General features: G+C 30.8%; 3 protein-coding genes across 9 annotated transcripts in view; 1 reads left to right on the top strand and 2 right to left on the bottom strand.

Moving 5' to 3' along the window:
* Positions 1-15,037, bottom strand: part of E(bx) (nucleosome-remodeling factor subunit NURF301 E(bx)) — a 47,582-nt gene extending 32,545 nt beyond the window's left edge. For all 3 annotated transcript variants that reach the window (XM_074115978.1, XM_074115979.1, XM_074115980.1), the window contains exons 1-11: positions 13,278-15,037; positions 13,046-13,206; positions 10,184-10,305; positions 6,534-6,742; positions 6,326-6,402; positions 5,164-5,212; positions 4,985-5,080; positions 4,049-4,198; positions 3,721-3,903; positions 3,383-3,604; positions 1,414-1,562 (exon numbers count right to left, since the gene is read on the bottom strand). In XM_074115978.1, the coding sequence (XP_073972079.1) occupies positions 1,414-1,562; positions 3,383-3,604; positions 3,721-3,903; positions 4,049-4,198; positions 4,985-5,080; positions 5,164-5,212; positions 6,326-6,402; positions 6,534-6,742; positions 10,184-10,305; positions 13,046-13,206; positions 13,278-14,310 (2,451 nt within the window). In that variant the 5' untranslated portion in view covers positions 14,311-15,037. The remainder of the gene's footprint in view (positions 1-1,413; positions 1,563-3,382; positions 3,605-3,720; positions 3,904-4,048; positions 4,199-4,984; positions 5,081-5,163; positions 5,213-6,325; positions 6,403-6,533; positions 6,743-10,183; positions 10,306-13,045; positions 13,207-13,277) is intronic.
* A 245-nt stretch (positions 15,038-15,282) lies between these two features.
* Positions 15,283-17,401, top strand: AIMP2 (aaRS-interacting multifunctional protein 2). 2 transcript variants are annotated; one of them, XM_074115993.1, is made up of 4 exons: positions 15,283-15,783; positions 16,309-16,383; positions 16,525-16,756; positions 16,979-17,401. In XM_074115993.1, exons 1-4 carry the CDS (start codon positions 15,463-15,465, stop codon positions 17,347-17,349), a joined length of 999 nt encoding a protein of 332 aa, XP_073972094.1. In that variant the 5' UTR covers positions 15,283-15,462; the 3' UTR covers positions 17,350-17,401. The 2 variants fall into 2 exon arrangements, with proteins under 2 accessions (XP_073972094.1, XP_073972095.1); XM_074115994.1 differs by lacking the exon at positions 16,309-16,383 and having other exon boundaries at positions 15,324-15,783.
* A 224-nt stretch (positions 17,402-17,625) lies between these two features.
* LOC141447995 (uncharacterized) lies at positions 17,626-26,610 on the bottom strand. 4 transcript variants are annotated; one of them, XM_074115991.1, is made up of 8 exons: positions 26,440-26,609; positions 26,210-26,361; positions 24,273-24,584; positions 22,943-23,235; positions 22,628-22,777; positions 21,470-21,599; positions 20,975-21,188; positions 17,626-17,821 (listed from the first exon to the last, which is right to left on the bottom strand). In XM_074115991.1, the coding sequence occupies exons 1-8, from the start codon at positions 26,465-26,467 to the stop codon at positions 17,769-17,771; spliced, it is 1,332 nt and encodes a 443-aa protein (XP_073972092.1). In that variant the 5' UTR covers positions 26,468-26,609; the 3' UTR covers positions 17,626-17,768. The 4 variants fall into 4 exon arrangements, with proteins under 4 accessions (XP_073972092.1, XP_073972091.1, XP_073972090.1 ...); XM_074115990.1 differs by lacking the exon at positions 17,626-17,821 and adding an exon at positions 18,381-19,100; XM_074115989.1 differs by lacking the exon at positions 17,626-17,821 and adding an exon at positions 19,114-19,853 and having other exon boundaries at positions 26,440-26,610.
* Between the last annotated feature and the right edge of the window lie 200 nt (positions 26,611-26,810).

Here is a 26,810-nt window from a genome sequence, read left to right as displayed (position 1 = left end):
GAGTTACTATGGGCCCGTTCAGATCTTTCTTTCTCTTCTTTGTTTGGCTGAAGTAAATTTTATTTATTAAAATTTAATTATTTAATTCTAATTCCCCGATTAAATCCCTTTTTTAAAGTAGAGGTTTCTGAAAGAGATCATTAATTTATCTAAGGACAAAAATTAACGACTGCTTTGTAAAAAGTAAAAACTTTTTTATATATAAATAAAACAAATTGATGTTTTTTAAAAAAAATTATTATTATAAAAGTAAAAAGTAATCGCCTATTTTTGCAGGTGGCTTTTTAAAGTCAGACTACCAATTATGTATTGTGGACGGAGGCGGAAGCACATACTTTACTATTACTATTTTCCCATCAAATAAAAATTAAGTTACAAGCGGGATTCAAACTGGAGATAGAGGCTGTTATTAACTATAAAATCACAATATATAAGTTCCGGATCCGGCAGGGACATTTAGTAAATTAGCGTATTAGCAAAGCAAAATCGTATCTAAATTGGTTTTGCTTAAGTAGTATTTGCTTGATGGAGCAATTACAAGGCCCCTTAATAAGACATCTTATTCTATTCTATATTTTAATGTCTACACATCAAACCAGCAAGACAACACAGCCAAGGCATGTAAAAAAAGTATTATTCCAGTGTCTCCTAGCAATTATTTTAAAAAGTTAAAAGAGGTGTTCGTACTACAGACGTTTTTTAGATATTGACAAAACATTTAATTGGCCACAGTTTTATACTCTTCAAACTCAATACATTTTTTTACTTTTGTTTTTTATTTACTTTTCCTACTAAAAGCTAGATTTAAATTTGTATGCATTCATTTTATTATACAATGAAATAACAAAAGAACCTTCCATTTGTACGGATTTTCGTACCAAAAACCATGATTTTGATTTTTATAGTACTTTAAGGTTAAGGAACCAGGTTTTTTTTTTTTTTTAAGGAAAGGTAAAAACGATTTGCGAGAAATAAGGAAGAGAAATTTACATCAAGTATCAATTAGGATTTCAAATTCGACGTCTCTACAGATAGTCCATAAAATAACAGAAGACTTTTCATTATACAGATTACAAAATCTTAATAAGTTAATCTTAAGGTTCAAACACATCTACAATCTGGAGGACTTTCAAAACATAGGTGTTAAGTATGAAACAAGGATTTCTAACTTGTTACGAGAATTATATAACGATTCAAAACAATTTCAAAGTGTAAATAATAAAGTAAAATCATGTTTTAAGCAGGAGGCGCCATCGCTCGTAACTAGCACAGAAATAAATATTAGCCAAATTTTCATGTTATCCTATGCAGAAAAACGAGGTATCTCCTATATTGATGGTAACTAGTTTTTTTTTAATTTCATGCGTACTCAGAAAATTATTTTCCTATTAAATTTTATGTTTTTACACTAACCTGATGTTTAAGTCCAAGTGTGTATTTCACAAAATTGTAAGTTAGCCTATTTCTTTCCTCCTCTTCTTCCCTCTCTTTCTTTTCCTTTTTATCTATTCGCTTCCTCTCTTCCCGTTCTGGCGCTGTAATTCTTTGCAGCCGAATATGTCCTAAAAGAAAAAATATTTCAATTAATCTTGACTTATAACTAATACGAAGGTGATTCAAATAAAAATGTAAAAATGAGGTAGAATTCTGAAAAATTAATATTTTTTTAATAGTTGACAGGAGTTATTCTTTTGGATATCGAAGTTAATTTCGTAAAACGAAAGCGCAGACGATAATCGATTGCGTTCTAGCTTTTAAGTTTACGTATTGAATGACATTTTTAAACGGCATAATTTCTGTGGAGAAGCGGGCTAGGTTACATCCTATACTGACGAACAAAATCATGATTTGATGTTATTTCTAGAGATAGAAAACTGGCATATTTTGAAGTGAAAGATATAGCCATGATCTGGATATTAGTATTGATTCAGCACACAATATTATCCTTGCCGAATTTCAATAAAAGCGGCCGTAAGATGGGTGCCGACATTCCACGTCACTTAACTGAAAAATTGAGAGACCGTTGCCAGGTTATTGATTTCTAAAAAGAAACGTTACAGAAGCTGAACACCCAGATTAAACGAACAAGATTGAGTAAAACAAAAATTTTTGATGGCCAAAATCCAAAAGCAAATGCAGCAAATCTGCTAAACAATAACTAATGCTCAGGAATAAGCAAAGAATACTTATGACTTTAGGTGAATTGTTTAGGTGGCGATAACGCTTGGATATGAAATTTAAATGTCATATCAAACCATCTTATACAAACGTCCTCGTATCTAGGAACTTCTGTGTTCCACCGGCAAAAAGAAGGCTAAGAAGTAAAGTATTTCCAATAACAATGTAGAGATGGAAACCTCGTGTGAGCCACCTCACAACTTTTGGCGCAACAGTCACAGGTATCCACATTCTTCTGAGTTAGGTGCTCTATGCATAATGAAGATAGTCAAAAAAGTTAATATTTTATTTACAACTTTTATCTATTTCCTCATAACCACAACTTCCTGGTAGTAAAGGTTGATCGAGAGAAATAATTACACTACTTTGCACGTCAAGAACTTAATTGTAAGACTGCATTTGAACGAACATGTCCATGTACAGTAGTCATTTTACAAACATGAAGAATATAAATAAGTGAGCACGTAAAATTTAATTAGTTGATTATAAAAGTCATTTATTTATTACTTAACTGGGCATAATTTATTACGTTTACATTCTTGAGGGGTTCAAGTTTGAATTTGGTTAAAACGTTAATAAAATACCAACCAATGGTAACTTTCTTTTATTCTCATTTAATGTGTGCGGGTTTGTAATGATTGTTCATAAGTATTTAAATAAATCGCAAACATTTTTTTATATAAAATTAATGAAGTGATTGTTGCTATTCCTCAAGCAGCAATACACATTTTGATATTATTTGAAAAAAATAAATATTTGATAAAAGATAATAATCAGCGTAAGAGTCTAGAGCATTTAATAAATTTTAAATACAATTAATAAAAATGTAATGTAATACATTACTTAAAATGGTATCAGTTATTATAAAATTTCTAAAAGAACAAAGGATTTTTACTTTTTAATGTCTTCTGCAAGGAATCATCAAAACATTGTACAAAACCGAATGTTTGAGTACGTTTAGTACAAATTAGAAGGATCACCAATTAATTATGAGGGAAATCATTCCAGGACGGAGGGAAATTTCAGTTATACCAAAGTTTCTATTGGTTGAAATTACGAGCTGAAAACAAAATACGAATGAAACTGAAGATACTTCCACATTTTTGAACTTATTGTCATTTAACCAAACTTTGCACTCAACTACATAAAACTTAAAGTATTTGCATAGAAGATAAATAATTAAAAAAAAAAAAAAATTACAAACCTAACTGTTCTGGCCAAACTGGAGCATACACGGCAGGTTTCATACAAGCTTGTAAAACAATAATGGCCCGGGCAAAATCTTTTGGATTTGTACAAGCAGCTACTGCTGACACCCACGGTTTTCTCACTTGATTCCAATTAACATGCATCAATGGAGCTGGTATTGCATTTTCTAATTGCAATAAAGTCTGTCGTACAGTTGAAAGAATTTGACTCTTTGTACCTGAAAAATGTAGTTAGTATTGTTAAAACTAATTCATATTGTCCTCTGAAATGAAATCAGAACTACGAATTGTAAAATTACATATTTTTAAAGAACAAAGCTACTATATAACTTACCATGAACAGGACCAGCCCATTTAAATTCAGATACTTGGGTTAAACTAAATTTATGCGATAAATATCTTTTCTTATCTCTTTCTTCATTTCTTTGAGGTTTATTTAAAGCAGCTACATTTGTACTGAATTGATTATTGTAAGCTTTAAATCCATTTTCCATGCCCAATTTAAACAAATGGGTGCCTTCAATCAAGAAATAATGGATGAAAAATTAATTTAAATTAATGAATCTTAACTTTTTAAAGATTAGATTTATTTTCAATCAAACTCGACACAAAATTTGCACTTTTTTTTTATGAACTGATAAATACATTAAAGATAATTTTACCAGTAGCTATCTGATGAGCTTTAAGACGAGTTAGCCTGCTATTTTCACCAGAATTTGATTTTTCTCCTTTCTTTTTCAATTCTTCGGGGGTATAATTCTTTGGAGTAATGGCACCAGTTTTAGAACGGGTTACAATTGCATGCTTCTTTCCTGTAATTATTAATATGTTAATTATTAAAGAAAGTAACTAATACCAGCTAAGTATGGTAATCTTTTTGACGATACAAAAGGCCCATTGCAGAAAGAGACATTCAAGGACATCCAGGGAGCTTATCCTCATTATCCGTGCTTGTCCTTCAGGCTAGGACCGTACAGAATGACAATGTTAAACGGAAGTAAAATCTCAACCTGTGTGTAGGTGGAGAAACTTCGATATCAAACAATCACTGAAAGAGTTGCACAATGTCATCCATTTGGTAACTCTTAACCGCAAGGGTCTGTAAGGTATTCCGAAAGTTAAATAGAGAGGAGAGAATACGACGAGTGAATACAGGTATTATTTAGAATTAAGTTGACAGGTGAGTAATAATAGGTCTCCAAAAATACTGTAGGAGATTCCGATGACATTACTCACCTATCGTTTAAAATCTCAAGTAATCTCTAAAATATATATATGTACATATATATATATATACAATATAAACAAATCTTTAAGACAAAAACATGATGAGATCTGGAGATGATAAACTACCAGGCATAATTGTGCTACGTAGCCAATAATGTAAATTTAGATGGAGATGTAGATTTCGATTTTAGTAAATTTGGTGGTAATATAGACCTCAATTAGACGTTCGAAATTGGAAGGTTGCAGAAAAAAAAATGGAAAAGACTAGCGGTGACGGATTATGAAGCCAAAGGTTCACTGATCCGCCTTCAATTAACAATTATCAACCTCCAAAATGGAGAAAAGAAGAGGGGAAAAGCAATAGCACTTACCATCTTTACCAATTTTGGTAGTAGTCATATTGTCATCATCTTCACAGTCCATATCATCATGACTTTTACTTTCATCGGGTGATGTTTGTGGAGAACCTTTCAAACAGGATTATTTTCCATTATAAAGATTGAAAATTAGGCTGATCAATTTAAATAATCCAAACTGAAGAATAAATTACCTGCATCAGTTGAGTCCACTATTTCTTCATTTCCTATATCCGAAGACCCCTTGGTAAAATAAAAAATAAATATTGGTATAAATATTTATAAAAGTATAAGTAACATTTTTTTTTTTTTAATTCAACCCAACATCTTTTTATTAGGAGAAAGAATTTAAAAAATAAAAATAAATAAATAAAAAGAGCGAAAGAGAGAGAGAATTAAAAAATCATGGAGAATATGATTAGGTCGGTTGTTTATAAATTCTAAAAGTTATGGCTGTGGGAACAGTAGTGACGAAACACTGTTGTAATAAAGAAGGCCTTTAGAAGAATAGATGACTATAACAAAAAAAAAGTTGTCATTAATGCATTTTTGAATTAGCAGTTACATTTTGTTTTTCGGAAGACGTTTAGTATATTTCGGCATTATTTTTTTCGCAAAGTCTATTGCAACGGGTATTTGTCAGTGACGTCTCACGGAAATAAAGTAGATATCGTTAGCAACTTGTGTGAGGAAAACTTCTACATCTTATCTCAGCAGATTTTACCATTGAATAACCAGGATTTTTATATCTTATGTTCAGCATTCAACAGATCTAGGTAGTTCGTCACATTCTATCCGAAATAACGTACCCATTCTATTACTTAGAGAGATAAGATTCTTTTATCAACGACTTACACCTAGGATGCAATAACAGATCTTATAGATTGCAAATGAATTTATCAGCAACTCTCGTACGCATATGGCCAACTAATGTCAATAATAAGAGGAATTAAAACTTAGGAATAAACTCCGTTTATCCTGGGATTCCGGGTTAGAAATGTATCAAAACTATAGCACAAACAAAGCCCTTCGGTGCCAATAAGCTAGTTCTTCATTAGAATCTTAGGTCCATTTAGGATGTTACATGTGTTCACGCAGGTACAGATGGGTTGTGACCAAAATGGATAGCAAAATTGCAGGACGATTCCAGATCTTGAAGGAGAAATATGTAATTGGCAGCAAAGTATACGAGAAATTACTAGCTAAAGGTTACTGTACCTGTAAGAGTACATCTCAAAAAGAGGATACTTAGAGTAGGACCGATTTAGAGCTAAATTAATGGAGAGTGATACATATAATAAAAAGAATTTCTTCAATATTTCTAATGCTAATTATAAATTGAATAAGGCAAAGTACCATTAATGAGAAATGATCATTTTCGTTTCCTTCCTCTTGTCTGATTTCCATTTCTCTTCTTCTTTTCTGAATAGCCACTAGACACATAGTTTAATTAGAATTTAGATTTAAATAACAAACTTATTATATTAATATAAGGCAAAAATTGTTAAAGTAGGAGCAGAATAATTGTAGCAATAACATCAACTATAAAAACAATATTACTTACAAGTTTCAACTTCTAGATAGGATTTTCTATTTCCCTTAGCTTGATTGGTAATTTTTTCTGTTATATTCATTTGGCGTATAATTTCTTCCTTAAATTCGAACATTTCTTGGCAAAGAGCGACTTCATAATTTGAACTATCTAATGTATCTAGTAAAAGTTCAAATTGCGCCGGGCAAGAATAATACCAAGCTTCTCCATCGTCACTTTCACTGGAAAAAAGAAAAAAATGTACATTAAAGTTTTGACCTATTGACCTATCAACAGTCAATAATGTATTATCAGAAAGTGCACGCAGTTTTTTCTTTATCAAATAAAATACAAAGCAACACAATTAGACCGAACGGCTATAAGACGATTTTTCCCGAAACATGAAGGAAAAGTTACAAAAAAAACGTCATGTTAGTGCTGGGCTGGAATACGAGTATCTTTCCAAAATGTAGTATTTAGAAATTACATCCCAATTAACAACCAATAGATTCTAAATCACTTCTTGGTTGCATTCTAGTAAAAACTGAAATTCTCGGAACTGATAGAAGTCTACAACCTAATAAGCTTGTACACTGCACTGGTTGTATTGTGTTCATTACTTTTCAAGGGATATGAATAAACGTAGACCAACTGCTGCTAATTTCTGGGTGTGCATACGTATGACGGATAAAACCTACAACTGTATCACTTATTGGGTAGTGCTGCGCAAAATAATAAAATTTACATTCGACAAATGAAATCAAGTTATAATAGCATAAGTTTTGGATCAGTGTATACAATGTCACCACTGGCAACAAGCAGATAATATGGCTTTAGATATTATCGATAGGTCCCTATTAATAATATTATTAATAATAATAAAGCAGGTTTATTTAATTTTTAAAATTGGAAACAATTGACTGAATTTAGACTAACGTTAAATCAATTGTATTATGAAGAGGTTTACGTTAGTAACTAGTTCTTTTTATTAAAATATTAAGAAATTTTAATATCTAGTATGAACTAATCCACTAAAAGTTAATATCGGCCCTTCGACAAGGTTATCGCCAATGAACGATGGAATGCTATTATTTAAAATCAGTCAGCATTTGTGAAGAGCCACACAACTTTGCTGTTACCGAAACATGCATTACTATTAAATATTATATTCTTTGTAGTTATTTTTGGTAAATAAAAATAGCATTGGTTAAAATTCACATTAAATGACTTATTTTATTTTATTATTTTTATTTTATTGAGGAAACAAACTATCGTAGTAATTTAGATAACAATATTGTATGTAGTTCCATGGTACAAGTATACACAGGCCATTATGACAAAGTAAATGAACATAGTTTGCACATGTCCAGTTTTTTACAATAGCTTCTTGTTCTAAATTCTCGATGAACGTTAATTACCTAATATGATTTGTACATAGTTGATAATATAATGAAAGCCGTTAGATATATCTTTCAGTATTGTTTGATTGTAAAGGATAACTATAAAATTTGACACATCTTAGTGCGGCGAAATATTTTTTAATTAGCTTGTTGGAAATAATTCAATTTCTCGCTTCAAACTACATATAAGACAGTCACAAAGCATTTTTAACTTATGTGTATGCTTTCGTTCCATTTCCGGGAAAAGAAAAAAAGAGAGAGATTGAAATTTTGTATAATATCCTGTCAAAGCGAAAATTTACTAGAAACACTGGCATCGTGTTTAACACGAATTAAACAGTAATAACTACGAAAATTGAAGGAAATGAAAAAGTTAATGGTTTATGGATTAGATTGAAAATCCAACACTATAAAAACTAGCAGCACTTGCCCTCCATAATCTAATAAAACTTGTATGACCTATGATTTAATACAAAAAATCTTGTTCACAAAGTGATAGACCAATTCTCTAGAAAAATTACTCTTAGCGAGAACACAACTGTTTTCAAGGGGTGAAATTTAATTATAAAAGAATCACATATGTTAAGTATAGTTCTATCAAGTCGATTGCTCAACTGTGTTAACTGTCAGAGAATGTTTAAAAAGTTACTGTTTGACTGTGAGCCTGTAAAAGTGTTTCATACGAAAAGACAAACGTAGAGTGCAGGATCGTACATAATAATAAAATAACGCAATGCAACACCACGTCAAGGAGCAATTGCGAAACAACCTGAAGCAATTGAAAAGGTAATTAAAAAATAAACATACCAAAAAGGGAAAACTAGGTAAATAGCATCCGAATTTCACACATAGGAGCTATCTATAAGTATGCTGCTAGTAAATTTAAATAAAATAGAAACGCGTTCAATCAGAGTTCACGAAGATACTTAGTACTTTAGAATTTAGGTTTTATATCGCCCTATACATGAAAGTAGGCATCATGAAATTCCTTGATAAGATTAACTAACAGAAGAACATAGAAGGGAAGTTTACAATTTCAAACAAAGTTCTATAATAATAAAAAATAAATAATAATAATAAAGAAAATAGATGAATTTAATCATCTGTGTATACCTGGCGGAAGACTTTACCTTCTTTAAATACAAAGTTAAAATAAGTAGATGCTATGGAATTAACCAAATTATTTTACTAGTTTGAACTATCAAACCAAATTTGGTAGGTTTCTATTTAAATGTTATTCATAATTGTAATTTTTAATTCAGTCCTGTTAATTACTGTGTATGCCTGGCAATACTGTCAATCTCTGGTCGCTTTTTAATTAGTTGCACATGATATCTTAATTCTCTACCTTTGATGACAAAAAGTTTATTCAAATTCTGATCATTCAATATTGTTGGAAGAGATTATTGAAAAATTCTACAACTGAAACAATCAGAAACATTTATGAAGTTGAAGGTGGAATAGGTGATGAAATGAACTGTGCTCAATGTTAGTTCCAAAAACGCAAAACAGAAGAAACTAGTACAGTTAGGCCTTCAGTGGTAGGTGTGAAGGATATTCTCACCAAGTTGTGAAGTCCACGCAAATGTACCCCTGTCTATCATCTGCACTGGATATTTTAAATCTAAAATAACTAAAATAATGACCACATTTTTTAAGCTGTTTACCGTCGTCTACAAATTAGGTGTTGCGGTCAGGGCGGAAGATCAACCTTTATTAACATTTTATCTCAAGTAAAATTTAATAACAAGTCTACTTTGACAAATTTATCATGTGATTTATCATCAATTGAATTTAGGTTTGAAGAAATATAGATTTATCGACGTATATTGTATCACTGCAATATCAGTGGTTAAGTCATACATAGTCAATCAGGACATCCCTAGAAAACGAGGTCACTTTGGGGGAAGGGTTGATAGACAAGGATTATTCACTGCATGAATGTTAATTTACGTCCACAGCATTAATTTCCGCTTCTATAGGAGGAACATAAGTAAATATAAAGGTAATGTTATCTTACTATACAACTATTAGCCCAAGTTATTCGCTTATGAATATAGAATTGATTGTTTTATTTATTTTTTTCATGTTTAGATTCTTAGCTAGAACTTGAAATAATGATATCAATAAATAATGTCTGTGCATGAAATTAAACTTCCCAATTTTTAAAAGTTATTTCTTCAAAATATTCTTTTATAAAAATATTAAATTGTTTAAGTTTACTATCTTTCACAGATTTAAGAACTATTCACAATATTTAAGAATTAATGTTCTTTTACTTACACGAAAATTCGTCTTGTCAAAAACCAATACTTTCTTCCATGTCGATCAAAACCCAAGTGTTCTTGTCGACATAATTGTCCCGATTTTTCTACATCGGGTATACAATCATTGACTCCACTAACCTAAAATAAAAAAATTATAAATTTTTAATATTATTGTTTCAAAAATAAATAGTGAAACATAAACTTATTAAAATTATAATTTCAAAATAAAAATTATAAAAAAGCCAGTTCATTAAATATGAATAAAAAATCGGTACTCTTATTACCTCATTGAGGTACTAAAATGAATCGATTTCCTGTGTTATCTATTGGACTAACAATAAATGAAAACAAAACGCGAACAAGAAAATTTAGGAAGCTGAATTCAGTGCATTAATAATAAATTAGAATGACTTATCAAAAAATTTGTTCATTAATTAACTTGAAAAGAGGTAAAATGAAAAATTAGATTATTTAGACGGTCCATCGACAATTTAAAAATATAATTAAAATAATTTTAAAACTTGTTATTTTGCTTAATGCTCAAAACAAAATTAACACTTGTCTCAATGTTGAGAGAGAGAGAGAGAGATAGACAGAGAGAGAGAGAAAACAAGCGATAAGGAGACTCAGCCTTAACTGAAGAATGATACATTTTTCTTCAATTCTAATCCAAAAAGTGGCGAATCATATTCAATCATCACAAACGCAGTACACATCGTATACCGCGACGTATACCACTTTTGGCCTTTCGTCAAGCTTGACTCAACACATTCCAGGAAACATGATTTACTATCTAAGCAAACGCATTGAAAAAACTACTGTTTTGGAAACCTAGCATTTAAAGAACCTTACTACTTTTCACCACTACGAAGAAGATAGAAATATCACTTTTATGACACACTCAAAACCAATGAGAATTGTGCGGAAAAGATTTGTGGGTTTCAACCAAACGCTCGAACGCACAAAAAACTCTATCCTTCCCATTCGAAATTCTCTGTCAAATTACAAATCTAATTATATTTTACATAAAGATCTAAATATTCCATATATAAAGAAAAAAAATATCCAAATATCAAATATTCCATAAATCTCATCTTCAACTCTCCTTCTAAAATCTCGCCTCTACTATGTATTCCACTATACATTCCAGAATCCTAATCACTATTGTGCCATTATAGTCTAATATCTAGCAGAAATGTTACCAATAAGTAACTTCTCACCTCAAGAACTCGCATCATCAACACATAAAATATATTTACTTATAGTATTTATTTTAAGTAAACTGTAAATATCAAATAAGAAGATTATTTATTCTGATAAATACTACATTTTTGTGACAATTCTAAGTAAATTTGGTTCATATTTAGTGCAAATATAAAAAAAAATTACCCAAAACAATGAATATTATAATTGAATTTTTCAACAATTATTCATTTGAAAACAAATGTTCTTCTCGGCTACCTTTTAATACAGCAGATATTAGTGAGTTTAACGACAGCTGTAGTGAATAGTTCAATAATAATGAGCGCGATCTCAATGTTGCAACGGATTTAGAATTAACTGATTATTTAGATAATAAACTTGAGGAAACTCGATTTAGAACTGACTATTAAATAATAAATTCAAACAAAGGTAGCGACAAAAATGAAGATCAAAACGAGTCCAACCTACTTCTAGCATGCAGTTAGTCCACATCGATTAGGTGAATAGCTGTCATTGTCCCGGGAATATTGATGACTTAAATTAAAGGCAAAGCTAGTCTGATTATTGTATTAAAAGAATTACATTCATTTAATTTTAAATCGATAATTTACCCTGAAGATAATGTAGCTTGAATGCATTTTAAAACGTTTATGTAAGAAAAGTTATTTTAAAAATTGTATTAAAAATTTGAAAAAAAATCCTATCCCAATATTAGAATTCTTTGTTTTTGAACACTGGAATATTTGAAAATGACCTTTTTTAATGACAAGTTAGATAATTTAAATAAACAAAATAAAATGAACACTAATTTATTGAAGTATGTCGCCGTTACCATAAAAGATAATATTGCATTACTTAAATTAAGTATTTTATTTATAAAAACATTATTGGCGTTATTTTATGAATTTCTAGCCCCCTCACTCACTCTGTCTTTCTTCAACAAAAACAAAAGAATAAAATAAAATAAATAAATCATGTTTCATAGTTAATGTGGCAGAAATGTAAAAAATATGATACAGATGCATACATTGTGAATAATTCGAATTTCTCATAATTAGTTATATTGAGAATAAAATGGACAAGAACTGCGAAATTTAAGCTTCCCAGAAATTCGAAAATAATTGATTTAAGTAAGTAATAAGTAATTTCATATAGTAATATAAAAATTCACTGAAATTACAAATTGTACTATTTTTGAATTTAAAAAAAATAACACTCTAAAGATGAATTTTATGGGTCTAAAATTTAATGAAGTTATATAAAACATGAAAATCTTTTAAATTACTAAACGGGTGGGCGAAATGATCGTCCCTAGTAAAATCACAAATTTTAAAAAGGCTCAATTAATGCAAAATATTATTGAAAATGTGTTAAGGGCCGTAGAGGTGGATATCTTTATTTTATCAGGGATACAATGAACATGCATGCTACAACGGATAATTCAAAGATAAAATGTTACCTCATTAGCGAATGAAAGTTAATATTTCATAAAAATGAATTTAATTTTTAATTTAAATCACATGGAGAAATATCTGGGATCGCCTGAGTGAATGACATGAAAAAACCAACTGTTACTAGTACTAGTACTCTACATTTATTAAATACATTTTTAAAATATGAAGCTCAGAAAATAATAAGTGCGTGTAATAACAGTATATTAATAAAAATTAATTACTTTATGGGCTCGACAAATATTACACTGCCAATCCTCTTGCGGGATGTCCTGGAGTGGAGGGTCCACACATTCCAAGTGAAAAACTGCTGGACAAGTTTCACAGCAAAGAAGATCCCCGACACGATGACAAATACGGCAGTGGTCATCATAGGTAAAATTTCCTAAACCCAAGTAAGTTATTTGATATGCTCTATCTAATAAAAACTCATTGTACTTAATTATGTTTATTTACCTTCATGAATTAGATCCTCCCTAACAGGATTCGTTATTAGAAACTGATCAGTGAGAAACTGTAAAACTTTCAACCTATTATCTACATCGGTAAAAGGATAATCGCAGTTAGTTAATATTTCTAAAACGTTTTGATCAAAACTTTTATCACTTTCTACATAAGACCGTAATACTTCAGGCCAAGTTACTGCATCCACAAAATAGAGTGAAATATTTATACTATCCTTCTGGTCTAAAGGACCAAAATGGGTTTGTTGGGCATCTTCTTCTCTCAAAATAGCTTTCAATAACATGATATGCATTTCAGCTATCATATATGTTTGTTCTTCACACATCATTACAGCACAAAAATCTTCAAAACGAAATGGAGATAACCGTACAAGATTTCTAAAATGTCTTATCACCTCATAAACAGATAAGGCCTGCATTATTAAATCCCTAGGAATAAGCAGATCATCTGAAGATTTTGGTAATACTAAAGAAGGTAGTTCTATATCTTGAAGCCATAAAGGAATAGGACTTGGATTTCGTATATAACTGTAAGATTTACGAGTTGCACCACTCGCCGTACTGTAACTAGACAAAGAAAAATCACTATCACTCAAATCATCTTTAGGATTTGATTCTGATTCACTATTACTTTTTGACAAAATATCGTCGTCGTGATCACTTTTACCACTTGAATCTTCACCAAAATCAGAACCATAATGGTACTCAGAGTCTTTGTAATCTACTATGTCAGGATTATAACCCCTTCTATATGGAGGCCTACCTCTTGTTGTACCTCTAATAGATTTTGGTCTTCCTCTAGGCCTAAAACTTCTTCTACTGCTTTCACTTCCAAAAGGCGAAGAAGCTCTAGATGGTGTCGGTGTACTTGTTTGAGAATTTGGTGTTTCCGAACCTTTCCCATCATTATTTAGTCCAAGGAGGTATTTTGGCTTTTTCATTAAGTGATACTGAAATTTTCTAGGCCTCTCCATAACAACAGATTTCGGAGGCCTTCCCCTTCGTTTTCCACCTCTGGCGGACATTTTTGATGTATTATTTACACTATATCAGGTTATAATTCACGTGTTTACGTTAACTTGCACTGGTAAACAAATCCAAATGACATAACTTTATCAAGACGGGTCCATGTTTGCAGTCCATCTTTGCGCCATTTTTCACTCAGGTCACGTGACCTAGCAGACGCTTTCAGACTGCACACAATATTTTTAAATACCCAAAAATAAAACCTATTTAATCACTAACTCATCACTTAAGCACAGTTAAAACAAAAAACGCGAGTTTCTTTTGCAATATTACAACACAAAGTACCATACAGGGAGTTGAGTATGTACAGTGCAGTGAAGATTAAACTTTTATGTAACGAAGTCCCTGATTGGCCACAATTTCCACCCCTCATCAATAGGTCAAAATGAATAAATGACCACACATTATGAAGGCAAAATAATCTTATACGAATGATTTTTTAAAAAAAATCACCTTTCGGTGTTTTGGGAAGCTTCTAAAAAGTAGTTAACCAGTTACCAAAGTCACCATAAATACGTTACATAGTTAACAAAACATGGCGTCTGCCAATAACAGAACCTAAACATCACTAACACTGAACTGTGTTTTGGAAGAGAATTTTATTTTTACAAGTGATCAACATTAAAATCCAGATTCAGGCAGAAAATAATATGGCGGTTCTACATTTTACTGAATAATTTTTTAGTTTCTCATATAAGTAAAACTGTCAAAGATACACATTTTTTAATAATATAGTAATAATCAATGTTGCCAATTGGTTTTTTCTTAACTAGTGTAAGAATGTCCTTTAAAATTCCCTTAGCCTATAACTTATTACTTAATCAATTTATGCAAACTTCACTTTTCTCTACAACATTTCAAAACCTGTAAGTTTTCTAAACATTACAAATCTCACTAAAATTACCTTTAAATACTAAAAATCCTAAAAAACTCTAAAACTAATTGAAGAAACGCATAATATTGATTTGATTTTTTTTTTAAATTACAAAAGAACCCAATTTCTTGATTGACTATTCATAAAAAATTACATTTTGTTTTAACGAAAACCAACATGCTTTAGTACTTGGCTAATAGGTTGCTGTATATCAGGTTATGAACACATTGTGTTTATTTTATGCTTAAACGTTTCTCGAATCGATTTCATTAATGAAATGCAAAGTGACGGTATAGCGATGTACCGCTTGAAACCAGTTTTCGAGCTAAAGGAAATTTCTGTACCTACCAATATGTATAAAATGAGAAATTTGCAATCTACGGGAATTATTAATTGCTCAGATACAGCAACAAATGGTACTGGTTTGGAAGATGACACTGGTTTGGAGAAAATTAGGAAAAGGCAAGAAATTTTACTGCTTAAGTTAGCAGAGATAAAAAAGATACTGTCCACCTTAAAAGATGAATTGCATGCGCCAAAAATAGCCACAGTCGGAAGTGGGACCCTAAATATGTGCAACAAACCTAATTTTACAGAAGTGAGTAATTCTTTAGATATGGTTCGGTTTTTATTTCTATATAATTTTATGACCCTATTGTCAACATTATCTGAAGTTTTGCTATTTCATATAAGCACAAAAATAGATTACAATGCTTTATTAGTGGAACCAGTGAAGCTAATGCTTTTGGTAATGATGAATAAAATACTTTTTCTTAGACGAAAAAGATAATTCATGCAGAAGATTATAATTAAGTGTATAAAACAGACGGTATTTTTACTACCAAAAATGTACCATGTGCCTTAAAAGCTATCAACAAATGCAGATTGGCACCTGAGATGTTTAAGAGTGTCTAGAGGAAGCTGTCGAGTAAAGCAAAACGCAAGTAATCTAGCAGTATCTTCAGAACTGGCAGTGCCCACACATCTCCATATTGTGGAAAAGATTTAAAAAGAATAGCTGCTTGCCAAAAATATCTTTAAAAAATCCTCCCGATTCATGTCAACAAACTGGTAATGTGTAATAAGTAAAATTACGTCTCTTACTTGTTTGATTACATTGCAGTTATTAGTTAGCGTTATGAAACATTATTCAGAGACTAAACAAACTTTTGAGAAAAATTTGGTCCTAATGAAAAAGGCAGGTTTCTTCTAAAACCCTCTATTTGAATTTTGAGTCCCTACTCTATGCTAATCTAAAGGAATGTTTCTTTCTTTTTACTAATTCCTATTTTATTATTTTACTTAATCAAATCCAATAGAAGTGTTTTCTTATTTTCAGTTTGGAATCACTCACGACGTAGTACTAAATATAAGTGTGGCCAGACAGTATCCTCCGTACTCTCTATTAGCTATAGATAAGATCTGGCCGGAAATTGTAATGAAGTTCTCATGGCATCTTCATTCTTCTGCGCCAGATCTCCCGCTAGCTTTCAAACAATTCCAGGAACATTTAGATAATAAAGTACTCGATCGTGAACCAGATCTGAACATTAGAGTAGTATGGAAAGTAGGTAAGGATAATATAATCATAACTGAACTAGAATTTTTAGTATTTACGTCATTAATTGCTGTATCAGTAGTGCTAGTAATGAAGTGTCACAATTCAGCAAAATAGATTAATATTAGTATTTTTTGCACATCTAAAAATTGCTTTTATTTTAAGTACTTGCGTTGTTTACTTGTTGTCCTTTCTTGTATACCGTTTTAATTTCAATTACTGCTATATGTTTCAGCTGATACTGATTGTGAATTTATCATTTCACCCATCAAAAGTGTACCTCTAATTGGTGAAGTCAATTTCTTGAGGTTCTTAGGCGCTTCTCTCAGTAACAATAATGACGTTGTAACACAAACGTTAATCGATGAAAAATTGGACGCTTGTTATTGTTTATCTCGCTGTAATAACACTAATGACGATGTGAAAACGTATTTACAAATTTTATCGAATGGTTTAGAACAAAACACTCAATGGCTTTGCGGGGAGAAAGTGACAGTCGTTGATTTGGCGGCTTGGTCAGTATTTAAGCAAATGAAAAAACTTAATTTCTGTTTTCCGTTATTGAGTAATTGGTTTGAAAAATGTAATAAATATTTAGATGTCTAAGAGATTATTGTACTTATCAACATATATTAAAGTATTTTACTTTTAACCAAAATATTGGTTATTTATTTGTTTTTACCTTTCTATTTGTCCCCTAAGAAAGAAAATATTATTGTCTGTATTTAAGTCAAATCTTCAAAAATGAAGATGGAGAAATGTATGGCATTCACAAAAATTAATTAAAAGAATTCAAGTATTCTACCTTATATTACTTAGATTTAGAGTACAGATTATCTACCATACTTTTCCAGTATGCTATTATCAGTAGAAAGACAATAATTAGACCTGCTTCTATTTCCTTTAATACAAATCTTAAATAAAATTTCTGTTAGTTCCCTGCCAAATAACTTTCTTCTAGTTATGAATGTACATCACATAAGTGCTTAAAAACATTGCTTCTACATATTATTTTTCTACTTCTACTAAAAGGTGTCATAGGCTTCAAACTCTAGCCCAATTTTTAGTTCACTGGAATCTGAAAAAATTAATAAAATAGCTAAATTATTGTAATTAAGTTTATTTATTCACTGAACTGTATAGTACATTTGCGAAAAGAAAAATCCTCAACATAATATGAAATTTCATCTGGATTTTTCTACCACATACCACATATATATATATATATAGAGCTACTGTTTTACACTACTAAGTCCTATTTTCTCAGAGTTACTGAGAAAATGATGGCATTTATATTAAGAAAAATTACGTTTTAGAGACAAAGTTTTGTCATCAATAATCATATCCATAAAATTTACATTTAACTTTTTAACTCTTGAAGCTCTAATCTATTTATACAGTCTCTTGCCTCTTCTGACAGTCCACCACGCCAATCGTCAATGCCTCCGCCACTTCCTTGAGGTCTGAAGATCATTATTATCAGTAGCATGGATATCCTATAAAGTGCTACCGCTGGGTAGTTTTTTTTCCCGCTGCTCTTCACGCATATTTTCTTATTTCCTCGCTTGTATGTATGTGTACAGATTGTAAATTAATTAATTGTAATTAAAAAATTAATAATAAAAAAACAAACTGCATTTAAAGAAAAAGCATTTTTTAAATAAGAATAAACATTTTCTGCTTGGCTTATTTTTAGTAGCAGGTTTGCATCCATCATCCTATAAAGTATGGTTAATCGGGTTGAGTGATTAGCAAAATTTGGAAGCAACATGTCAAGCATACACTGCCTACCTCGACTATTACTTCATTATTTTTGCCATTTTTAAACTTTCTTTCGGCAATCTTTCAAATTTATTTTTTGTACTGTCATTTACGTACTTAATCGTATCCAGAAAAGTTCTGGCTGCCAGTCTCGCAAACGTTCTTTTGCCATATGTTTTTTTATGTACCCTCCAGAATGCTTCTGCCCCTAATACTCACTATGGTGAGTCTCCCAATTTCAGATGTTTGCTCAAGCTTAACTCCCTCTTTTTTCCGGTGTTCTGTTTACCATACTTTTAAGTCCATTTGCTTCATAATTTTCTTTTGATTCAAAATCTAGAATTTTACTCGACTTGATCGCCGAAAAGTAAGCAGGCTATCTTTGTATGCTCTTCCCTTAAGCGGATTCCCAATTTACTTCTCCAATTCCGGAGGCACACCTTAAAGTAGACCACCAATATTTTCCATTTACCTTAAGGAGTCCTTTGGATTTGGAAACTAATAGAATAACATTTTATTATCCTGCCAACCACTGAAATATAGCACTGGAATCACGTTAAACAGACGTCTCCCAACTAGTCTGGAGTTGGTTACCGCTGAAACAGCAAAAAATTGCTTGAGAAGTGTTCACTGTTGGTTAAATATAATTAAAAAAGCGCGGTGAATTATAACTACAAATCAAGAAAACAAAACTTGCAAAAATAAAAGAGAAAATTCAGATATTTTTCCACTCCGTCCACCTAAGTCCAGTTTCCCTAATATTATTTTCAAAACTCGAAAAATATAGTCCTCCTCTTTAACTGACTTTCTAAATGTTTCTGTCACCTAAAATCATCTAAGGGGAAAAAGATGTATGAACTTAAATCTTAGGATATATAATTTATGAATTAAAAATTAGCAATAGCAAGGGAACATATAAAAAGAAAATAATGAGCTCCAATTATTAAAGTGGAAAGCGCCATGATACCCAAAGGAATTTTAAAAAGTACAAGCTATAACATCTTGCAGTTCTTCTTCTTTTTCTTCATCTTTTACTTTCCCTTTGACCAAAATAAATAAAAAAAAAAATCTTGGTGGAGATTTGATTTACTCTGGTTACTTTACTCATAAATATGATTACACAATTCTTTTGATGACTAAAAATGTCATAAATTGTCAGTATTTGTATTATTTATGGCGGTGGTTAAAGGTTCAATCCTCCCTCTCATTCTCTGCGTTTTCTTCACTTTGTCTAAATTGTCTAGATAATCGATTTTTTTTTTCGGAGTAGAGGAAGTAATTCTGCTCAGTTCCATCTGTGGGTTTGCGACCTTTTTGACAGTATACTCCGATGGAAAATGACTTTCTTCCTGCAAACTTTTCTGTTAGGTTTCCTTATTTAATACATTACTTCTATCCTTTGAAACATTATCAATCCTAAAGTAGCCTGCATAATATTATTTTATCAGAATATCTAAACTATTCATCAAAAATGTTTGCTAACCACCCACAATGGTAGTTTGGGCATAATACACATCTATAATGTCAAGCATTTTACTTTTTATGATATGAGGAGTAGAATCTAGAAAAATCTTTCTTACAAAATCAAGAATAGGCAAGAGTAACGAAGTCTTATTAAAATGAATATGTGATATTCCGATCAAAAGCTCCGGCAATAATGGTTTCAGGTAATAATGGTTTTCTTCTAATCAAGAGGTTGCTGTGAGATCCGTTATTCGACATTGTTGCATTATAATAAAGAGGTGGCATTTAATAAACAAAATTATTGTGAATTTGGAAAAATGATCTCTAACTGAAACTTTGATATGATTAATTAATTAATTTTATGATAATTAAGTTTAGCTCTTTGCGAAAGAGAAGAAATAGCAAAAGATAGACCGCACCGTAGCAATTTCTGATTAAATTACATATGTTAAAAAAATTTATCACTGAGAGGAAGGAACTTTTTCCGACAATGGCCAGACAATTTCGATGGTAAAAATTTTCAATTTTGCTTTACGATTCGGATAAAATTATTATAATTTAGGTTTAACTTTTACTGTCAGTTAACAATGACCTTCCAAAAGTTTTTGATAAAGAACCAGAAACCTATTATAATAAGAAAGATTTTTTCTTAAAAAAGATTTAGCAAATTTCTGTCAGCCAACAAAACTTATTGCTCTTCGACTGAATTGAAATGATTCATTTTACTACTACGAATTATTTTCTAGCAACTAAATTTGAAATGGAGTTAAAAAATAAGTATAAAGTGTATGTGGTTTCTTTAAACTTTTTTGGTGCTTTAGAAAAGGAAGCACTGGAAATATGAACGCTGATAACGCTAAATGTTTAGTCCCTTTTCCCCATTTAAACACCTTTACTCCCTAGAAAATAAATTTAACAAAACATTTAGACAAACAGATAAATTGTTTGTTTTCATAATACAGAATACGATTTCTAATAAACAAAAAAATAATAATAACTTTCATACCTAAAATTGACTTTTGACGACTTTTCGATTTTTTAGGAGTTTGAGACTCAAATTTTGCAGCAATTTTAAGATAAAGTCGAAAATATCTTTGTATTTTACGTGCTGCAATACTGCATCTAATCCTGTATAACTTTTTATCCCATAATTGTTTTTCATAAGCATGTTTATCACTTTTGTGTTTTAAATAATCAATATGTTGATCGGAAAAGACTTTCTGAAAAAAAAATATATATGTATAAATACATATTTGGTCCATGACCATGGTGATTGTCTAGTTTATTTGTAAATATGTTAAATTTGTAGTATTCAAGGTTTATGTATAATTCAATAAAGACTATTACTACTAAATACATATTTAAAAAGTTTATGTATCCTTTGAAAACATTTAAACATTGAATTTCAGCAGACTAATGAAAGAAAAAAAAAGAGGCAACTTATTTATGACATTACGATAGATCTGTGATTTAAACTAAAAAAAAAAAAATGTGATTTTACCTCAGCGTAAGCCAAATCTAATCTTAATTTTTTCCATTTATTTGAAAGTTCACCCAGATAATGTTTCTTTTCAGTCATATCCTTATCATACTTGTTTATCAACGCTTCAAGTTGTGTGTTCTGCCTGAATCTGTAGCGAGATCAGAATAATGAGCAAAAAAAAAAAAAAAAAAAATGAATAAATAAAGACAAAAAATTTACCAAACCTATTTGAAGAAAAGATATTTCAATTAATAGTATCATAATTTATTTATTACATACTGTTTTCTGCTTTTTGAATAAATAATTTTTCGCATTATTTTTTTTCCATTACAGTCTGTTTTTTGTCAATAACAATTTTTGGTTTACCTTTAAATTTATATATATTTTTGCAACTACTTGAGTCCATAGTGCCCGCCCACAGTCAAAATTCTTAGCTTATAAATATGCACAAATTCATTCACATTTAGAATTATTACTAATCATACTACCGGAAGTTTATTGAACACCATTCATCGTCGTAAGTTTTAGGCGTACATTTCTTTCAGCACACAATAGGGCAAGAGACCTTAAGCCAGTCTTAAATAAGTGCTGAGAGAATACAGCTATTTCCTCTGCTCGATTCTTCAATAATGAGACTGATTGTTCAAAAAGGATAAATCTCAGTTTACCAAAAGATAGATATGAAAGCCAGTTTCAGTAATATCGTGAAGCGACATGTGATAATCGAGTTCTGATGAAGTTAATACACTTCTGGAATAGTTGTGGTACGCCTTTTGAAGCCAACTCAGTGCTGCGTGTTTTGTACAGACTACAATGACCCAATCGTACAACTATCTTAGTTTTTCTAAGCAATTCAATCTTCAGCCTAGCCGCTAACACTTCGAATCCAACAAAAGCACACAAGTAGAGAGGTGATCGAATGAGCTATTGCTGTATTATACGTTACATATTTTTTCTTTATATTATATAATAATATACAATATTGTCTGCTGTGGCCAGAGTTAAAAAAATAAATAAATAAAATGGAATTACAGTGGCGCAATTATAATTGCTCTGTACCTTACTTCAATCCACCTAAGTAAACGGAATTTATGTACTTTTTATGAATTCTAGTCAGAAATGTTTTGTAGATAAGTTGTACTTATACAAAAAAAAAAAAAACAAACAAAAAAATACTTTAGAGTTCTCGCTTGGGATTCTTGATCTGCATTCGTATTTATTAATGATTCTAAAACTGCTTTTTTCTCTTTAAGGATTTCCAATTGTTTCTTTTCATTTACGTCATGTATCTTCCATTCCCACTCCATCTTCCGTTCAAATAGCATCCTGAAAAAAAAATTACAAGTTGCTTGACCTCAGCAATTAATTTTCAACGTATATTGTAGCAATGGCAAAACATTCAATTTCCTCGGTTAAAAATAATAATTCCTTGAATCCATTATCACTAGAATGATTTATACCGAAAATTTATTTGTCTATTTCCATACTTACGTATTCTTTTCTAAACTTTTGCGTAAGACTTCACGTAGTTCTATTGTATCGCTTTCAATTTTATCAATTTGTTTTTGATTACCAAAAACGATTTTAGTTTTCTCGTCAGTAAGTTTCAACACTATAGATTGTAATTTATTAATTTCATCTGTAATACCAGAACTTTCGTTGATGATTTTCGAAATATTTGATTCAGACATACGTTCTTGACGTGGCGTTGTACTCATACGATCTAATAAAATATTAAAAAATAGATCCAACGCTTTCACTAAATCTTGAATATTATTTGGTAACTGCAACAATTAAAAGAAATAGTTACTTGACTCAACGTATTGCACAGGTAACTATTTATGTTTGAAATTATTTAGATCTTATTCTAGCTTAATTAATTAATGGTGATTTATAAAATTGCCTGGACAAATTATTATATTAATATTATAATATGCTAATTTTCACTTAAGAAGTTGGTTAATAAACATTGTGAAGTACTCTAGTATTAATAATTTAAACTTACGTTCAAGTTTTAAACTTTCTTTTGCAAACTAACTTAGAAATCAACATTTTTTACTTATTTCTGGTTATCAAGAGAATAGGAAGCAAGAAAAGTTCTAAAAACTTCCAGTTTTAAACGTTTTGTGGCTCCTTCAGGTTTTACAACTTCATTCATTGCTTTTACAATTTAGAGTGAGTTGAGCGAAGAAGGCTCTTCCTCAATCAAACAAAAATCTGTTGTGATCATTCTGGGCTAAATTGGGTCAAATGCCTTTTATGCTTGTACTTTCCTGGCCTTGACGGATTAGGACTCTCAAACCCCTTGGTCCCGGTTAGAAAGTCTGTCGTAAATGTTTGAGAGCGACCCAGCAAGACCTCTTTCGGCTGTTCTTGTGAGAGATTGCACGCCGCAGAAGAGTTTTAGTCGCAGGTAAATTTAGTTAGACCCTTCCCGGTCCAGTACCTTCAAACTCCACCACAGTGTGGTGACAAAGTGACCAAAGCATTATAAGTGAAAGTTCAATTGCTAGATGAAGCCATCACTGAAAATCCAAAACCGTTCAGAATGAAAGAAATCAAGCATGCCAAGTCGGATGAATTAATTGAAACCGTTTTCTATAAATTCTGATTTTATCTGAAAACTGAGAGAATAATTTTGAAACGAAGTTCAAGTATCATGCCTAGTCGTCTTTTTATTGTTCCAGTCTTGCTCAATATGTGTATTTGTATCATGCTTTTCTACCGTTGGGCTACTGACACATGTAATTTTTTCTTATAAATGTCTACGAGAAAGTATATTTTCCTCTCAGCAAAAAAACTTAAAAAAAAAAAAAAATACCTCTCCAAATATTGCTTTATCACAAACATCTTTAATTTTATCTTGCTTATATAAGAAATCAATGGCTAAATTTAGTTCGTCATATGAATTGTCTATGCCTCGAAACTCGGATACATAATTGTTAAAAAAATCTTGAAATTCCTGTACATTTGCATAGTCAAATTCCACTGTATTCTCCCCTTTCGGTTCATCTATATCTTCCTTGGGCTTATATTTGACAATTAAGTGTCTAATATTTTCGAAATCTTGTTTACTGTCCAACAATTGTGAAAGCAATTTGCAATTTTCGTCCAACAAATATGGCAGACAAACCTATAAATACATAATAAACTTGTGTTAAAAGTTGCAATTTTAGTTGTAGTACTTTAATTAACCCTAAGAAAAGTAATTTGAAATGATAATTTCATTTAATTCTTAATTAGTTTCTATTCGCTTAAAAAACTGCGAAACTCCAGGACTATTCTGACATTAAAAAAATAAAAATATTAATTCTATCAACCACGTTTTCTACACTGTTTTGGATTTGGGACCAAAAAACTGTCGGAACTGCACATGGAAAACACGTCTCACCCTTGACCTCTCCTTTACTTCCGGATCTATCACATCCATTACCACCCTAATTCTGTAAGGACGTCATCACATCCTTATAGAGTAACATCTTTCGTCACCTCACAAAATCTCTGGATTCAATATTGTAATTTATTCTTTGTTTATTATCGTAGCACTTTAATTCTCCTTGTAATTCCTTGTCATTTTTGTATATTTCTTTAACTATTTAGTCTTTTCTATTTTTGTTTTATATGTATAATAAACTATTTAAAAAGTCACATCAATATTCTGTCATCGGCTGCATGTATCACCTTCAATCTTCAATACCTCCACAACACTCTCTTCCCCATGTATAGTATGTCTTATAAGTTCTTTTCCATATTTATATCCTCAATTTCAATTTTAATTTAAATTCTTCTGGAGTTCCTGATGAAGGACACCAGAGGCGTCCGAAACTTTGAACTTTCAATAGAAAATTTGTGTTTCTAGGTTCCAAAAGTAACAAGTGCATAACTTATCATTATAACTAGTAACCTCGGTCCGACATCCAGTTTATTCATCAGAAATATATCAATTTGCTTTTTTATGGTGGAAAGGCGTCATCTCGCTTCGCTCAAGTTTCTCATTTTTGTGCCTTGATTGGTCCCAGCTTGCCACACACTTCATCCCTCTAGCTCCGTGTAAAGGCAAACGGCATACCTCCTTGGGATCAAGCTGTAACTGACTAACTACACCGATTTAGTACGCCTACATATAGGCTCAGAAAACTCTTTCCCCGGGTGTCCCACTGTTCATTGGACCCATCTCCAACTCAGACTGTGTATGATAAAATGTGTCTCGCGTACCTTGACAGATTACGATATGAGGTTTCTGTCACTTAGAGACCAAAAGAGATAGTATTCAAAAACGATTGGTAGGAAAACCAGAACCTTGTAAGAATGCAAGGTTGTTCTCAACAGAACTGCAAGGGATCATCTCAATAAGCTTTTTCTCTCGTAACTCTAGAACTCAATAGGGCGCGGATACACGGTAGGGCATGTTAGCATGGTCGCATCGGTGTCCATTTTAGGTTTGTAAGTTAGCAAGACTTACTATACTTGATTATCCATACAATAAGGTGTAAAATAAATTATATTTATGAAGTCTAAATAAAATGGAGTATATTTTAGAGAGAGAAAAAATAATGGCAAAATTTGATAATGTTGAATTACCTACATTTTAAACTTGCAATTTTGATTGAAAACGAACCATAATAATAGAGTAGAGTAGTTCCATTGATGACCGCGTTTATTAAAACCATTACTAATTCCAAGAAATTAATTAATTAATTCTATTAATAATCTAAGAAAAAAATTGTATTTAACTAAAAATGAATACAGTCAACTCACCGCAAACTTGAACTTGTATAGCGTCTCACGCAGGATTTGCTTAATTTTATTAACTTCCACCTTATATACAATATCTGAGGTATCAAATTTAGGTATGTCTGAGTAAGTACCAGTTTTTTCTGAAGAGAAATCTTTATAAATCTTAGCGCTTTCTGTTAAAAATGAAAAAAGAGTAAGCCTTGCATTCATTAACTTGTAACTAACTAAACTAAGTTATTAAATGAAAATACCTCCTATCTTCTTCAGCTTGTTTGCCATTTTTTTTATTGATGAGAAAATATTTATAATATGCTAAAAATTATTCTATAATGAACAATTCTGAAATTACTATATAAAAGTCTAAGTTTGCTGAAATTGTTTTATTAGTATCTAGGAAACCTTTCTCTTAACTCGTTCTAACTTTTGTTTATTAGTATCTAGGAAACGATTATTTTTTTTAGCTAGCTCTAGGAAATAAATTATTTTATATTATCTAAAAAAAAATTCGACAATACAATAACTGATGCTGTCTAAATTTGTTAGTTGTATCACACATTCTCTGTTTTATTTATTTATTTATTATTTATTTTTTTTTGACAATACATTATTAGTTAAAAACACT

The sequence above is a fragment of the Rhodnius prolixus genome, unplaced genomic scaffold (genome assembly GCF_049639745.1).
Source record: "Rhodnius prolixus isolate KJV_2025 unplaced genomic scaffold, Rpr scaffold_13, whole genome shotgun sequence".
In the NCBI taxonomy this organism is placed as follows: Eukaryota; Metazoa; Arthropoda; class Insecta; order Hemiptera; family Reduviidae; genus Rhodnius; species Rhodnius prolixus.
This window is presented reverse-complemented; position numbering and strand designations above follow the sequence as displayed.

Coding starts and splice junctions, on each gene's coding strand:
- AIMP2 (XM_074115993.1), top strand. CDS start 15,463: ATGCAAAGTGACGGTATAGCGATGTACCGCTTGAAACCAGTTTTCGAG. Junction 15,784..16,308: donor ACAAACCTAATTTTACAGAA/GTGAGTAATTCT, acceptor ATTACATTGCAG/TTATTAGTTAGCGTTATGAA. Junction 16,757..16,978: donor TAGAGTAGTATGGAAAGTAG/GTAAGGATAATA, acceptor TATATGTTTCAG/CTGATACTGATTGTGAATTT.
- LOC141447995 (XM_074115989.1), bottom strand. CDS start 26,467: ATGGCAAACAAGCTGAAGAAGATAGGAG. Junction 26,362..26,439: donor CAAGCTGAAGAAGATAGGAG/GTATTTTCATTT, acceptor CATTTTTAACAG/AAAGCGCTAAGATTTATAAA. Junction 19,854..20,974: donor TCGTCAAAAGTCAATTTTAG/GTATGAAAGTTA, acceptor AAAAGTTTGCAG/GAAGAAAGTCATTTTCCATC.